Source organism: Hippocampus zosterae, chromosome 6 (assembly GCF_025434085.1).
Source record: "Hippocampus zosterae strain Florida chromosome 6, ASM2543408v3, whole genome shotgun sequence".
Lineage (NCBI taxonomy): Eukaryota > Metazoa > Chordata > Actinopteri > Syngnathiformes > Syngnathidae > Hippocampus > Hippocampus zosterae.
In genome coordinates this window covers 11,724,408-11,741,061 of record NC_067456.1, presented here as the reverse complement: position 1 = coordinate 11,741,061, position 16,654 = coordinate 11,724,408, and the positions used below count along the sequence as shown (strand labels likewise).

At 40.5% G+C, this 16,654-nt stretch overlaps 1 protein-coding gene across 2 annotated transcripts in view; it reads left to right on the top strand.

Moving 5' to 3' along the window:
* Positions 1-2,692: 2,692 nt before the first annotated feature.
* The window catches only part of sv2ca (synaptic vesicle glycoprotein 2Ca), a 29,824-nt gene continuing 15,862 nt past the window's right edge, over positions 2,693-16,654 (top strand). Inside the window, exons 1-2 of one of the 2 annotated variants that reach the window (XM_052068416.1) lie at positions 2,693-2,760; positions 13,758-14,430. In XM_052068416.1, coding sequence (XP_051924376.1) covers positions 13,830-14,430 — 601 coding nt within the window. In that variant the 5' untranslated portion in view covers positions 2,693-2,760; positions 13,758-13,829. Of the gene's footprint in view, positions 2,761-6,018; positions 6,224-13,757; positions 14,431-16,654 lie in introns of those variants that run through there. The other variant, XM_052068415.1, reaches the window with a different exon arrangement.

The following is a 16,654-nucleotide window of genomic DNA, read 5'->3' as shown; positions in this document are numbered from 1 at the left end:
ATCCAAAGTTCTTGGAATAGCTTTCATTTTCATTCATAGGTCAATGTTGGTGGAGGTTTGTGCTCTCAACTTCAGGGTTTCACAACTAGGGAGTACGTGGAAACATTCAATGGTTTATTTCCAAAATTATTCATAAAGTCTCAGAGTCAGACAGTCAATAAATCTTTTATACTTTGTGGCACATTTATTATTAATTTTGATGTTATATTTTTTACATTTCATATTACTCATATATTTTCAAGGCAACATATTTTCTTTTTTATTTAATTCAGGTTAAAAAGGAGATAATGCCTGAGAATTAAATGTTGAAATTAAGGCGATGAAATAAAATGATATTCACATGATAATCAGTTGTGTTACATTCTCCTTTTGGGGAATCATCAAACTGAGTGATGGGGTATGACAAAAAGGTTCAGGGGTACACACCAGATGAAAAAAAATGGAACCACTGGTCTACTTAGTGGACTTCTGTCGTTATATTTGATTCCTATTGCATTGCTAAAATAACAACTTTGATGAGGGCTTTTGCACAGATCTGTATTTCATCAGGAACTACGATATGATTTGACTGCATGCTGGATCGTTGCATGATTGTTTAAGAACAAAAATAAAATGCTCAGAATGCTGAATCAGACAAGTCAAGTCAAGTCAACAGTATTTATAGAGCACTTTCAAACAGCCATCGCTGCATACACAGTGCTGTACATGGAGCAATTTAACATGCACAATAAACAGTAAGACGAATCCGTAATAAAGGCGGTAGAAAACCAAGAACAAATCAAAGTCATGCTGAGTCAAATGCCAAAGAATACAAGTGAGTTTTGAGGAGGTTTTTGAAGATGGGCAGCGAGGAGGCCTGTCGAATGTTCACTGGGAGGTCATTCCAGGGAGAGGGACCAGCAACAGAAAAGGCTCGATTCCCTCTGAGCCTCAGTTTAGTTCTTGGTACTTCTAATAATGTCTGGTCCACAGACCTGAGGCGCCAGGCAGGTGTGTAGGGGTGGATGAGCTCAGAGAGGTAAGGTGGCGCGAGATTATTCAGAGATTTGAAAACAAAGAGGAGGATCTTGAAAATAACTCTAAAATGAATGGGGAGCCAGTGAAGGGATGCCAGAGTAGGAGTTATGTGCTAACAAGTGAGGTTCTTCATCCCAGAACACGTTAAGGCAATATCTTAATTAAATCCTGCGGGGGGTGGGGGGCAAGAGAAAGGCTGTACTCTTAAAAGCAATACGGGAAACGTGCCAGGGAGATCATTACCAATCAGCCCTTGTGGTTTTTACATCCCTGTGCATTGCTCCATGACAGTTAAAGCACTCAAGCTCAAATGAGAGCTGCAGATGGAGCCGGGGGCCTGGGGGTTCTGGTTTACCATACGGGTATCAATGGGGAAACGGTAGAGGGGTACAAACTGACAAAATGGTGTCGTGTGCATGAGGAAGAAACTGACTTGCAATTTCTTTCTTTCTTTTTTTTTAAAGATAAATCCCTTTTGACAGCAGACCCAGTGATGAGGTCAGAGTTTGGAAGGGCACATGTCATGTTTCTGACAGAAAGGCTTAGTGAAATGGGCAGCGTATTAGAGAAACCCTACAATACCTGCTGGCTGCTGTAAATTTGATTTATCACCTCTGTGTGAGTTGCGAGCTGCAGATATGAAGTGTTCAGCCTCTGCAAGATCATCTCACACACTGTTGTGGAGGATCTCGACAAACATACAGTGTCGCTAAAAGTGAGTACTCCCCTTAGATCCATTCATCCATCCATCCATCATTTTTCAACACCGCTTATTGGGATTTGCGCTGCTGGAGATGACTTCCGGTGAAAGGCCGACTACACCTCGAAACGCTCGCCAGTCAGTCGGTCACATATGGAGACGCACACCCACACAGGCGAGTGTAGCACTACACCATCAGTGACTACACCCTTTACAGTTTTATTTAGATTTTGTTACATCTTTTCTTCAACTCTGAAGAAATGACACTTACATTGTAGAGTAGTCAATGTCAAGCTTCTATTACCATGTACCGTGTAAAAAGTAACACACATATTCACGGTCGGAAATTAATCAATTATGGGGGTGAGGGTGATCATGTACATTCCTGATTGGAAGATATAGTCACCATTACAACATAAATAAATTCGCAATATAATCTTTCCGGACCGGTGTATGTATGTGTGTATGCATGCGGGTTTTCACTTTTCGCGGGGGGAGCCCCATTATCCCCGAAAAACGAAGCATGACTGTGTTATTATGATCTCTTTCTGATGTGTTGCTGTCTCCTTCCTTCCTATAGGACCCTTTTAAAGTCTTTCACCCATTTCTCGAGAAATACACTAAGGCTTGTCACACAACACAATTCAGTTCACATTCTTCTTTCTTAGCCTGTTCAATCTGTTCCAGGACAATAATCACAGCCCATTTTGCGCCCTGCCCCCTCTCCCTGGTATTTTATCTCAGGTCCGTTCGAGTATTCAGAATCCATGTCATGGCAGACAGAACAGAAACTGGGATTAAAGATATTGTTCATCGTAGTTGATTTTGCTGTGACCACTTGATAGGATCTGATGTTATTTGATGCAGTATACATTTAGGATCCAACTCCCATCTTAACAAAAGATGTCTTCAGAACACATTTTAATTTAGACAGGTCATGGTTGCTTGTATTGATTTTCACCCTTTTTTCTTTACCACAGAGTACGTTTTCCAACAAACGCTGTGAAGCAGGAGCGGCAAAAAAGGATCAGGGGACTGAAACGGTCAGTCTCAGCTTCTCTATGAGGTAAAATCAATTAGCATCAGTGTCCACATCCATTTGTTCTAATATGGATGAAGTCTTTTCAGTCAACTTCCACCTCATTCTTAAATGAAAGCTAGCCCTACAGGTGCATACCACCTCTATTTTAGACATGCTCCCCTCCAAAATTATTAGAACAGTTAGGCCAATTCCTTTATTTTTAGAGTAGTGACTTTTTGGGTTGAACACATGGCTTCACATGAAGTTTTTTTTTGCTCAGCAGTCTCTGTGACTCGTGGTTTCCCAGCGTTACAAGCTAATTTGCGTTTTCACTTGCCATGATTTTGTGGGAGATAGCACTTATTCAGCGGCTATGCCCAACCAACTTCAGGATTCGGTAAAACGGGTGGAAGCACTTCCTTCTAATTTCGTGACTGGCGCGATCCCCACAGCAGCATACTGGGTAGTCAGGGGTAGTCAACTAAAATTTTAAAAGGTCTCTCTCTCTCTCTCTCTCTCTCTCTCTCTCTCTCTCTCTCTCTCTCTCTCTCTCTCTCTCTTCTCTTTCTCTTTCTCTCTTTCTCACACACACACACACATATTGAGAAAGGGAGAGAGAGAGAAAGACTGATATCTGTACAGGGTGCATCACATCATTTTCTTATGTTCTTATGTGTTGTCAACACAAGACAACAGAACACTCGCAAGCGGAAAATCATGCCCAGATGCTCACAAATTGGGAATTTCTCCATTGTGAGACATATCAAGGTGTGAGACATATTCAATGTTTTTGCATTTTAATCATGTGTAATTTGATACTTAATGATTTTTGCCTCACATCTTGCCTCACTCCATACACAATAGAAGCATAACACTGACTGGTGACATCATGTGACATTAACATCAACTGTTTTTCATACCTGTCACATCCAATCTACAACTCTGGAAATTAGAAATATCATGTATTTTCACAAATAAAAAGACACTTAATTATTTCTTTATGTATGTATTCTTACATGACAAAAGATACTACTAAGACTTATGGGAAAGGACGGGAAATTGCCCGCATTCACATTACATTGTATGCTGCTAGTGTGCGCGCCCGTGTGTGTGTGTGTGTGTGTGTGTGTGTGTGTGTGTGTGTGTGTGAGAGAGGGTCATTCTACTGTCCTGTACATTAAGCTAAGTGCTCCTCCGCTCTCCAGCAGTACTAAATGGAGCCTTATGGCTTGGGGGGTTGGAGGAGTGGGGTGTCCCAATCCCAGGTCACTGCATCTGTGAATCATCATATTCAGAGGAGGGAAAAAAAAAGATCCTTTTTGTGTTTTTGCACTGGGTGCATCTTTTTGTTTATTCTATGTGATTTTTATAATCCTTCCCAGCATGCCTAATATGACGCAAGCCAGAGAAGAGAAGCATTTAAATAGCGTGTCCAAATCCATACCTAGTCTGAATTATTCACTACCACATGTTTCTTTTTTTACTATTGACTTTTTTTATGTTACCTCAAGAAAATGAATAGGTAGTGTGATACATCAACGAGTGAATCATTTCTGCGGTGAAGCAAGTGTCACTGTTCCAGTGATGTAAATTCAGTAAGGCTGAATCGTTGTTGCTTGCTTTGGTCTCTTGTCCTTTTTCTTCTTTGACGTTATAAATATGAATATTTATTCTTTTTTTGTACCACTTATCATCACGGTCATTGGGCAAGAGTTGGGATGCTGAGATATCTATTGCAGGGCACATCGACCAACATTCACATTTACACTTAAGGACAATTTCGTTTTATTATCTGTAAAAACAGTACAAAAGGTAATGAATCAATCGTCTAATCTTATTACTGATTTCAAGCTAAAAATGCATGTAGCAAATGAATGAACTAAGGTCACTGAAACAAACAGAATGAGCAATCAAGCTGATGGCGGTCTGTCGCTAGAGGTGCTGGTGATGGTGCAGGTTTATTTTCTTCGGGTAAGATGCCTCCACACTGCATTATGGCAAGTTATATTGATAGGCTTCTAATGATAACCTGTCAACAGAATGTAGAGACTCGCAACAGGAAGTGATCAATGATCTTTTCTCTTTAACTCACGGCTGTGCTGTCACAAAGGGCTGCTCAGGGCGGCTTACATCTCCCAAGTGTCACATCAGGAAATTGTCACATGGGAACTGGTTTAATGAGTAGAAAATCTCCCCCCGAGGTATGACAGTTCTGTTCTTTGACCACTTAATGGCCAGGATCTGATTAAATGTGTTTGGAGAAGATTACGTTCTTCAGTTTTGCACATTAGGAATTACGGATTGTTTAAAATTGTTAGCTGGAGCCCCTTTTACACGACTTGTGTACACCAGGATGAATTGACCTCCCTCCATGTTTCTATTCTGATTAAATGGCACATTAAAAAAACTCTGTGGACTTATTCGTTCCTCCGTTATTTCACATACTAAGGGAGTATCGGGGGATTCATGGCAGAGCGGTGTGTTTAAATAGTAAATGGCAGGTGTGTGTGAGTTACATGTCAGCAGTTGTAAGACGGAGGTTGTTGTGGTGGTGGTTGCAAAAAGGTGGCTCTTAAAAAGCAAGCTGAGAGACAGCTGGACGAGAAACACACACGCACACACACACACAAGTGGAGGAGGGACCAGGCTGACGAGAAGAGGTGGTAACCAAAATGAGCAAATAAAAAAATTAAAGTGCCTCAAAAACTTGATGTACAAGATTTTTTTTCTATCATATCAGGTATTTGAGATATTCTTGTTCAAGTGTAGACATTTTTGTAAGCAGTGCCCAAAATACATTTAGGAGTATCTCTGTGGAAAATTTGCAGTTGACCACTTCCACAGATTCAGACTTCCATCTCTCTTGGATTTGTATACACTAAATCTTATTTGGAGAATGCTTCTTTCATTTTATATTGTCAATACTCTCAAACATGCCCACTTATAACCTCCAGAAACAGAAAAAAAATATGACAAAGAACAAGAGTAACTTTTTTACTCTGAAACAAATTGGACATCCCAAACTATTTTCGTATGTTTTCCCATCCAAAATGTCGTGTTGAGGAGAAAGCAACATTACACCAGTTCCAACCAGTTTGAATTAAACCTATTTTTGTGTGCCACGCGTTTGCCCACGTCATCTAGTCACCTAACTAGATTGTTCCATCAGATGGAATTACCCGCATCACTCAATGAAATGCAATTATTGATTACGCTGCTCTCCTCCCTGCATCCATCCCTGCATCCCACCCCCCTGCCCCCCGCCTCCCTCCCACCATCCTCCATCCCTCTGCCTCTGTCTCCTCTTCTGAAGTACTGCAGCGAGAGAGCACTGCGTCTGGGAGGGGTGGGGGGGAAATCACGTTGTGCACTTCATTTACGTCGGATCCACTTCTTTGTTAAAGAAATACCCGGGAGATTTATTCAAGATGTATCCAACAATGGGTTTTAGGAAGCTCTAGCTACTTTTGTCGCCATAAATGAAGGTAAGTCTATTCTTTTCAGCATCTTCAAGTTGGTAAACCCACTAGTCTCATGGTTTTGCCCTAAGCAGCCAAATAGTTAAAAGTCAAAAAATAGCAATTAATTTTTTCCCCTGCAAGTATGAATATGCTTTTTGTGTTTTGTTAAATAAAAGGAATTATTCATGATTTTATGGATCATTCGTTAAAAGTTGCATGATGGCTACTGGCCATGCAACTGTCATCATTTGTGAAAGTGGGCTACGGTTAATTTAATTTGACTACTAAGGATTTGTGTTTATTCACGCTTTTCACCCGTTGTTAAAATGATCACGGTGACTAAGAGTCTGGGAATTGCTCGTCACTGCCATCGTGTAAAGTTTAAGACTGACTCTAATTGGAAAGATTCTCGATAGGTTTTCGCTGTGTATCGGTCCATTCTCTGATTTGGGTGAGATTGCGATACTTCCCCCTTGATAGGAGTAGAGTTTATCGGTTGTAGACCAGAGCAATGCAGCCGCCTGCCCTGGGGCAGTTGGAGCACTCTGCCAAAAAGAGGAAAGGGATGCGCGTGCAGGGAACTGACTCACCCTTAAATTGCACCTCGTGAGGCACTGAACGATTGACATCCTTGCGACCGCTGAACTGGAAAGCCGTGGTAAAGTGCGCTGTGAGCAATGCGAACATGATGCTATATTGTGCTCGGGTTGTATTTACAGTAGGAATATTTCTTCAAGAAGTGTTGGATTTAGAGTTTTAAAATTTTGAACAAGGGTTGTAACCGCCCCCGCCCCCCCCAAAAAAACACAACATTACATTTTGATACAAATCCAGAAGAGAATAGAGATTGCATCTGAGTCACAGCGGAACCGTTCCTCCCCATAACTCAAAACGATTTATTGTTTGCGTTTTACATTATCTCCATGAACCAGACTCTAGCCTACCAACTATCAAATTCAAATATTCAAATTCAATGGTGAAACCTTTTTTTGTGTGTAATTGATTTTCTATATTTTGTATTTCAAGTCGTGTCCCCCGTCCAAAATCCAAAACGCCCCCCAGACCCACCTTATTATCTTATAGAGGAAGCTTACTAATATTCTTCACAGTTTGCCACTGGTTCATATTGGAGACATTTTCCGAATGATGCGATCAACATGGGTTCTGAAACTACTGCAATTCAGTTGGTCACACTTTTTGATCCTCTGGCCTGTCACTTCTTTTGTCTTTTTGAATGATAAGCAACATAAAGAAACTCACAAGAGACTCCCTTTCTCATTTCACTCATGGTGCTAGCACACTGGCGGTAATGCCCACGGGCAACGAAGCAGAAACAAAAGCACCAGAAAAAAGATTGTTTCTTTCCATTTTCTTGACAAACAATCAAGAGATACAGCAGATGTTTCATTATTTTGTTTAGATCCTGGTTAATGACCCCATCACCAAATGGCCTGAAGAGTTCTTGCATTTATTCTGAAAATGTGCAATTCACTAAACCCATATGGATAGAAAAGGACAAGAGGTTCACCAATGTAGTGCACGCGGACGCCAGGTAGCCCACCACGCCTGGACCTCACGAATAGCCCGCGGGACTGTTCTAAAAATAGCTCACAAGTGACGGGCAATTGGGATTTCCTATTAAAACTACGGAAGTGATCATTTGAAAACATGAACACTGGCACAGATCTATAGAGATAGTGTTGCGTATTGTTATTTACCGGTTTCATCATGATTGTGAGAAATCCTCGAATTCACGAGTGACTGTGTATATGACAATCATCAATTATTAATAATAGCATATAACAATAACAATTTTAAAGATCATTTGTGTTGAGGTGTGTATCTAACTGGTCTGACTCAGTACCCAAGAAGTGCAATAGCACTCAGCTTTGAAAAAGTTGGTGATGTTTGGCCAACAAAGTCCTGTCTGAACTAGAAAGGCTAAATCTGTTTTACATTAAGTGCAATAAAAATAGTTTCATGAGGGATGTTGATGGTCATGTGTGGTGATCTCATGACCATCATGGTCCAAAGGAAGAAACCATTAAATTAAAAAAGGGGTTCGACGGAGCCTCTGCCATGGAGGGTAAGATGCACGCGACTCAAAATGTAAATTAGTTATAACACGCCCGCTTGGACATCGCTGGCTGCAGATGATCACATGACATTGCTTGTCCAATCAGTGCTGTGGGAAATTTAGTGCGCTTAGTATTCAATGTGTGTCAGGATAGTACATTGTGCAATTTGAAAAAAATGTATACTTATCCCTTGAAATTGTATTTACTTTTTTCTGTTTTTAATAAATGTGTTTTTTAAATATCTTGAATTTATGAAGAAAATATATATATATTTATTTTCCACTCATGAAGGGTTCGGTGAATGTGCATATTAACTGGTTGGTTTCGGTACCTGTAAAAAGGTTAATAACCACTGGGCTAATTGGGCGATGTTGGGCATTACAGCCACCTTCATTGTGGTTTTCCGCTTTAGCAGAGATCTGTGCTCATCGAATGGTTGCTAGTTTTCCCGTTTTTATTTTTGAAATGTGCCAAGATTAACATAAATACAGATTTTGCACATTTGTCATTATGTTATCAGCCAAACACGGCTCCTGGCAGGCAGACAGCTCGTTCACGCATTCATTACTTTTTGATACATCTTGTCATGTCACGTGAGATTTATATGCAATAATCTTTATTTCATGATTCTATTTTCACATATGTGGGATAACTGATTGAAGAGGTTCTTTTCACCAATTGCAGTTCGATATTTTGACATGTCGCTGTTTAGATGAACATGTTTCTCTTTTGTTTCTGCCACAACCCTCCAAGACCCATTTAAACACACAAACACACACACACACACATGCTCAGGCTGTGATGCCATCACCCGTTTAATGAAATCTCCAAATGGAAGGCATCCCATTCTGGAAGCGCCTCCTCAGATGTGGCCACCGCTTTTCTCCATTGATGGGATTACTTGCAGCACTGCCCACTTAGAGATTGGAACTGCTCCTAGCTGATGCTAATAGAGCAAACCAGCTGTCAGGTGTTCGCGCTGGTTGGTGAATGCTTTTCAAAGGGCAGAAGCTGTACGAAAAAAAAAGATGCATTTGAAATTCCCCAGTGAGAAATGTGCAAAACTGGTGTAATACTGTAGATCCTGATGTAATGACTCTATGTTGCAAATAATTTAGAAAGGCACAAAACACCTCATATGCCGTGTCAGGTTCATGTGAAAAGAACACGACAGTACATTCTTTCTCTATAGCAGTTATTTTTCTTGATTCTTGTAGACCGCCCTTCCCAAAATTGTAGTCGATTTTCACGAGGTCTTGTATAAAAAGTTTTGAATAATTAAACAGCATTATAATTTAGGATTTTAAAAAGTACAGATATTCCAGCATATTAAAATGCTGGACCCACACAAGTGTGTATGGATTAAGTGCTGCAGAACACAAATGATTCAAGATACAAAATAACAATGTCTGCTATGGACTGAATTTTTAAACGCAAAGACAATTGCACATCACATGTAGGTAGTTGTAATGAATGAAATAAACCAAGCTTTTCGCAAAAAAATAAAAAATAAAAATCACAATATGGTCCAACATGTGTCATGTGTGCATTTAATGGAGAACAATGTAGATCATTGAGTCATTAAAAGGTGCTCAGTGACGCACATTTCTCCTCAACAACCTCTACTCAGAATTTCGATCAGCACTGAACTATACACCTTCATAGATCCCTGCATTTCCAGCGTACACCTGAATTTTAAAGACAAATTTTAAAATGCCCTAACCCACAATTATAACAGATTCCTTCCATCCCTTTTCTGTAGCACTTATCCACATTAGCGCAGCTGCATTTGTGAGAAAGATGGTGCACAACCCTTCACTTTCACAACCACAGAGAAAACATGAAAACGACACACAGAGATTTAGATCTTCTCACTTTGAGGAAGACATTCGAACCATTATTCCAATATGCTGCCGTAACAAATGGTCCCTGCCTCACGTGGTCTCATTGCATTTGAACTGTTACACTGGTCAACAGCAAATTGTAATCAGACATGCCTTGATGTGTCTCAAAATGTATTGTTGTCACAGATTTTAAAAATGTCTTTACATTTCATTCATGTCTTTACATCATATTTTTGCTGTTTTTAATTTTTTTTTTTATTTTAAGTTTGCCCAATTAAGTTTGCACAATACAGATTTAAACAATTTATAGCTGCAAAAAAATCCACCCGTTGCTGAACCTAAAAATAAATATTACTGTAGATATACTATATTGGTGGCCCGCTGGTCCAGTGGTTAGCGCCTCACAGTGCAGAGGTAGTGGGTTCAATTCCAGCTCCGGCCTCCCTGTGTGGAGTTTGCATGTTGTCCTGCATGTTTTTTTCCCCCCCGAGTACTCCGGTTTCCTCCCACAGTCCAAAAACATGCATGGCAGACTGATTGAACACTCCAAATTGTCCCTTTGTGTGAGTGTGAGCACGGATGGTTATTTGTCTCTGTGTGTCCTGCCATTGGCTGGCAACCGGTTCAGGATGTCCCCTGCCTACTGCCTGAAGACATGCCCTGCAACCCTTGTGAGGTTAAAGCGGTTCAAAAAATGGGTGGATGGATATTACTATATTATATTATTGTTATTTTGCTATGATTATTTTTAGACTGGAAAAAAAAATAGGGAGGAGGGGATTCTGAAGTTACGCAAAAAAAAATAATAATAAAAGAATACACACATCCGAACAAAACAACCAGACTAAACTAACAAATTAATACAAAACATGACAACATGAGCATGTACAGTACAGCAATGAAAATATAAGGCCCCTTGATGGTGGGAATAACAGGTGAGAACATGGAAGATGGCAAAGCTGCCCCACTGCTGTCTTGTTTGCAAGTGTTAGTCTGATTGTGATTGCTCCTGTTGCTACGTGCGCAGTCGGGAGCCTCTTCTGCTGCGGTCAGGTGGTCTTCTGTGAGCTCTGGTGTCTTCTGAACTTCATCACGCCTGACAGCACACCTCACCATGCACTCCATTGATTTTCTGACAGGCAGACACCACCAGGAGCTGTGTGAGCATGCTTGTCAATGTGCATTGACTCAAGGGTTAAAAAAAAAAGAACAGTTTGTTTAAGCGACTTGGCCCTGAATTTTGACACGCCTCTGGCTGTTAGTTTAACAAAGAATAAGCAGTTCAAGGTGTTTCTCCAGAGACATTTCATTTGATATTTTTCCAGAAGCTTACACTCTATACAGTACACGTCCTCAGAAGTAAAAGGCCATTTACTTTACTCTTTTAGATTGAAAAAAACAGCAGAAAATGTTTGTTCGTTTACACAAACACTGCTGATATTTAAACATTCTTTGAAAATTATCCCTGGAATTCATTATACATTTTGAGAATGTTTTTTTTCTCCATCACCATATCTGGGATGAATTAGTTTGAAAGTTTTACTGTCCCACTCTGAGGCACGCTGCATCCATTTTGAATACTCTCTTAAGTTACCATAATGGTTTATTTGCTTGATAAATGACACCGCACCAATTTCCAAAAAGCTGTCATTTGATTAATTCTTATGACAATCCAAACCATCGTCGATGCAAATGGCGACATAAAAAAATAAAAAAGATTGGTCCTTGCTCATAACCACAGAAGTCATCCAATGAGCCAAAGAGATAAGTGGAGTCACCTTGAATCAGCAGTGTCATTTTGTCCAGTAAAATTGCATTATGGGAGCTGGAGCTGGCCCTGTGATTTGTGTTCTCCTGACAAGGCTTCAGTGTTCATTAGAGGCTGTGGTGAACAGCCCTGAGACGCATGTGGAGGGGGCACTCTGGACAGCTCTGCATGCCCTACACTTAAGTCAGTCCAGAGATGATTTAGCCTCACGTCAATTCAATGCAAATAAGTGAAGAGCTCTTTTCCATAATGCTATAAATCCATATTCTGAAAATAAAAATACTCGTTTTATAAAATTAAAACAACTATAATACACAGTCACAAGGTAATATTGACCTTTTTGAATGTGTTGTGTGTGTGTGTTTTAAATGACATACTACATAACCCGTCAAGTGTTTTTTGAAAACAAGCATGACATTGGCAGGTAAACTGCAAGCTCTCCCCTTGAGGATGATGGAAACGGACTCAGCCGTGCATCTGATATGGGCGGTTGGAGACCACCTTGCACCCTCGATTGTGTGTTTACGTGTGACCAAATTGTCGGATGAGTTGGGGGCGAGGCAACTCAGTGCGCCGAAACACCAAGAGCGGTGCAAAATAATCACTTTTCAGGAGATCCCAAAATCAGCGTGTTTGTTCAACCATAAACCAAAACTTCAGATTGGTTGATCAGTGTTTAAAAAAGGCACATGCAGGTGGACTGACCATTCGTACAGATATGTGAAATGAGTGAATTTAACCAAATTTTCACATTTGAGGTTTTAGCCATACACCAATGATAGGCTATGAACAACCTGTACACTTCTGTATGAGGAGTGCAATCAAGTATAATCACAGTAATGGAACAAAACAAGCAATCAAAGAAGCAACAATCTCTCAATGTATTTGATAAACAGAGAAGTACCAAAAAAAATGCATCCCCGCCTGAAGCATGTTTTAATGCAAATTATACTATAACATAATAGCCAGCATTACAATTTCAATTTTAATGCATACATTCATCTGCCATACGTTAATAAGAAGGTAACAGCAGGCCAGACTTCCAAAATTGAATTTGAAACTGTGAATCATAGTTTGAGAGCGAGTGTAAGATTACATTAGACTGGGGTCTCCCTCTCATTTGTATTGGCTGGGAAAGGACCTCTACTGTTTGTGTGTTATTATGCATACAAATCTGATGTCTGTTTCTAATGTACTGTATTAAATGACGAGAGTTACGCAACATGGAATAATGAATCACACTGGGTCTCAATTTCACAAATGCTTTGTCATAGTGTACAGATGAACTATGACAAGTTATGGTTGGATTGTCACTTGAGTCAAAGTAACCCTTTTCGTTATTATTGGTGAATGAATTTTAGCTAACGTTTTTTTTTATCTTAAATACCAGAGAACAGAACATGACTCGGCAGATTCTGCATCCTTTTTGAGTGCTTTGTTGTTTTTACCGAAAGGCAAAGCATGAAATAAGGAACAGCCAGAAAAGCCATCCAACCATGGACACATTCATCATTTGAACCGCTCAGCTTCATGAATCCTGGATTACATGACATTTTTCCAGCAATACAACATACAACATTGTCTTTGCATGATTGAAAGGCCTTAGAGAATTTGAGTGAGGAGTCACATTGAGGTTTGTCACAATTATGGATCTGATGGCGGTTTGGGGAACATGAGCACATTGTAGTTCTGCTCAACTTGGCGTCACCGTTTTTTAAAAATTGTATTTTATTTTTTAAATGACTTGCCTCTTACACTTGCCGACCCGTCTGATCTTGCTTTATGATTTGAATGTTTTGTTGTTGTTTTATTTTTTTATTCTGTGGTGACAGCACACTAATGAGTTGTGGTCCTTGCTGCTTTTTCAGACCTAGTGAGCTGACCATTCCCAGTGCAAACCTGTCCTTCTTCTTCCCTGTGTACCAACTGCTTTAGCCAGGATGGAGGACACTTACAATAACAGGACTTCCCTGGTTAAAGGGGCCAAGGATATAGTCAAGGAGGCAAAGCGGCAGGCGACAAAGAAGGTCATCAAGGTGGCGGACCGCGCTGCCGATGAGTATAAATCCCACCACAACTATTCACGATTTCAGGACGATGAGGATGACGACGATGAGGATTTCTATAGGAATCCACCTAGGCAAGATGGGGAGGGTTACCATGACAATGACGAAGGCTCTAGTGATGCCACGGAGGGTCACGATGATGAGGACGAGATCTACGAGGGCGAATACCAGGGGGTTCCCTACACAGGCGACAGAAAGCATAAGGAGGGCCAAGTGGCTCTTGGGCAACCGATGTCGGACGCAATGAGGGACAGAAAAGAGCTGGAGCAGGAACGACAGGCTGATGAGGAGGAGCTGGCACAACAGTACGAGCTCATCATCCAAGAGTGCGGCCACGGGAGGTTCCAGTGGCAGCTGTTCCTGGTTCTCGGACTGGCCCTCATGTCAGATGGCGTTGAGGTGTTCGTGGTGGGCTTTGTGCTTCCAAGCGCCGAAACAGACATGTGTGTACCTGACTCCAGCTCAGGATGGTTAGGTGAGAAAATCCGTGTCTCTATTTGTTTGTGTGTGTGTGTGTGCGTGTGTGTGTGTGTGTGTGTGTGTGTGTGTGTGTGTGTGTGTGTGTGTGTGTGTGTGTGTGTGAGCGTGTATTTGCATTTCATGTGTCTTACTTTTGGCAGCTACAAACAAATAACATTAGTAGGAATGTTATTCCTACCATACCATATTGGATGAATCCAATATGGTGTTTACAGTTTTAGAATGGAAATTCTATAGAAACCAGTCCTGTCCTCCATATTTTTAATCCACAGCTGGTTTCTGAATTTGCAACCCTGCAATCTCCAATATACTTTCATAACGGGGCCACACCTGATTTTGATAAGAAACGAAAGGATTACTCCCACTTGCATGTACTGTGTGCGAGCATGTCATGCTTCAGTCTATATTTGTGTCACATATGAAAAATAAAAAAAAGTCCACAAGTCTGGTATCAGGATTAAGGGGGTTGCAAGTATTGCTGTCCTCGTGTGTTGAGCAGCAGCCCCAGCAGTCTTGATGACTGTAGGTGTATAATCCATCAACACAATGCCGTGCACAGGGAATGACTCACTCACTACCTGTGTCAGAGTGCCAGAGAGGCACACAAAAGAGTTTGGGATGTACTGTACATTGAGGATATGCTGTCGTTTGGGTCACATCATCATCACGCATAGCGGTTAGGCTAACACTCTACATTTTATGGATCCAAAGTCACGACGCTTCTCTAAAGCAATGAATCAACCTAGCACTTCACTGACCCCAATTGTTCAGAATCAGAATCAGAATCATCTTTATTGGCCAAGTATGTAGAACACACAAGGAATTTGTCTCCGGTATAACACACTGCACTAGTATCATCGTAAACAACAAAATCATTGAACCATTTTAGAGTATACCAGTAGTGTTGTAGTACCAGAGTGTTTAAACAACTCTGCTCTAGTGTCCAAAGCAAAGTCCTCGAATATGTGATTGGATGAGTTTGGTATTGAGCCACATGGCTTAAACCCCCTCAGACAACTTTGGGGTGAACAGAAATCGCAAACCAAGCAATGACATTCGAATGAAGAAATTACGCAGAGATGAAATAACTCAATCTGAGCTCTTTGCCCTGTTATGTGACCTACTATCGTTTGCGAGCGGACTGGATGTCTTTGTTGCTTTCATTCTATCCCCATGGTTGAGATGTTACATCTTTAGTTTTCTGTCCCTTTCCAAGTATCCATGCAAGCGCTTTTCTTCCTCTCTAGTCAAGCGAGGTCTCGAAGGCATTCACGCTCGACCTTGTTCGTGACTCCAACCCTCACCCTCTGTCCCTCCCTCTCACTCTCCTTCCTCATGCTTCTCTTTTATTGAGTCGTCCACCTCCATTCTCCACTCTTTGTCCCCCCTACCGATTGCCTTGAGGCTCCTCCCTGTTTAGGCGAGTGAGTGTATATGTGTGTGAATATATTGTAGTACTATGCTTTAGCGTAGATAGCGTGCGTTACATGATTACTAGCACCTAGATGGCATCAGTGAGGAGTTTTCAGTGTTAATACACTTAATTATAGGCAAAAAAACAAAACAACCCCCCCCAAGATAATTGCCGTGCTGTGCTGAATAAAATTGTGTAGAATGATTATATAATCATAATATACATTGATTGTGACAAACACATAATGTAATGCAAAACGAATCCATTTTAAATTGCCATTCAGTAATTGGTTCACTTAAAAATACTGTAGCCGGATTCACAGAGTTCTTTGTGCAATCTGTAAACTGAGCTGCCACAGTATAGTAGCATCAAGGTTCAACTATTAATCGATTAATCGATAACTAATCATTTATCAAAGTTACAGATAATAATTTTATATCACGATTGATCGTTTGAATGCCTTGTATAATTGAAAAGTGTCCAAAACCTCAAAATTTCAGCCTCCCAACAGTAAATATTTACAGCATCTGAAGTTATTTGCGAAAGCAGACCGATTGATTACCTTTGTGCTTTTCCAAACAGGACATTTGCAAACATCGGCATTTACTTTGGAAAACAATGACCAACTTGTTTGACTATTTTCTGACGTGATCGACATCAGAATTGAAAAAGTTTTTGCGTTTTCTGAACTGTCTGTTTGAAATCTTGAATACAGGGATGGAAATTAATTAGTATCTGGTAAGCGTATTATTTATGATGAAATATTCAATGTATCATACTTAATTTGATTGGATGATACAGTTAT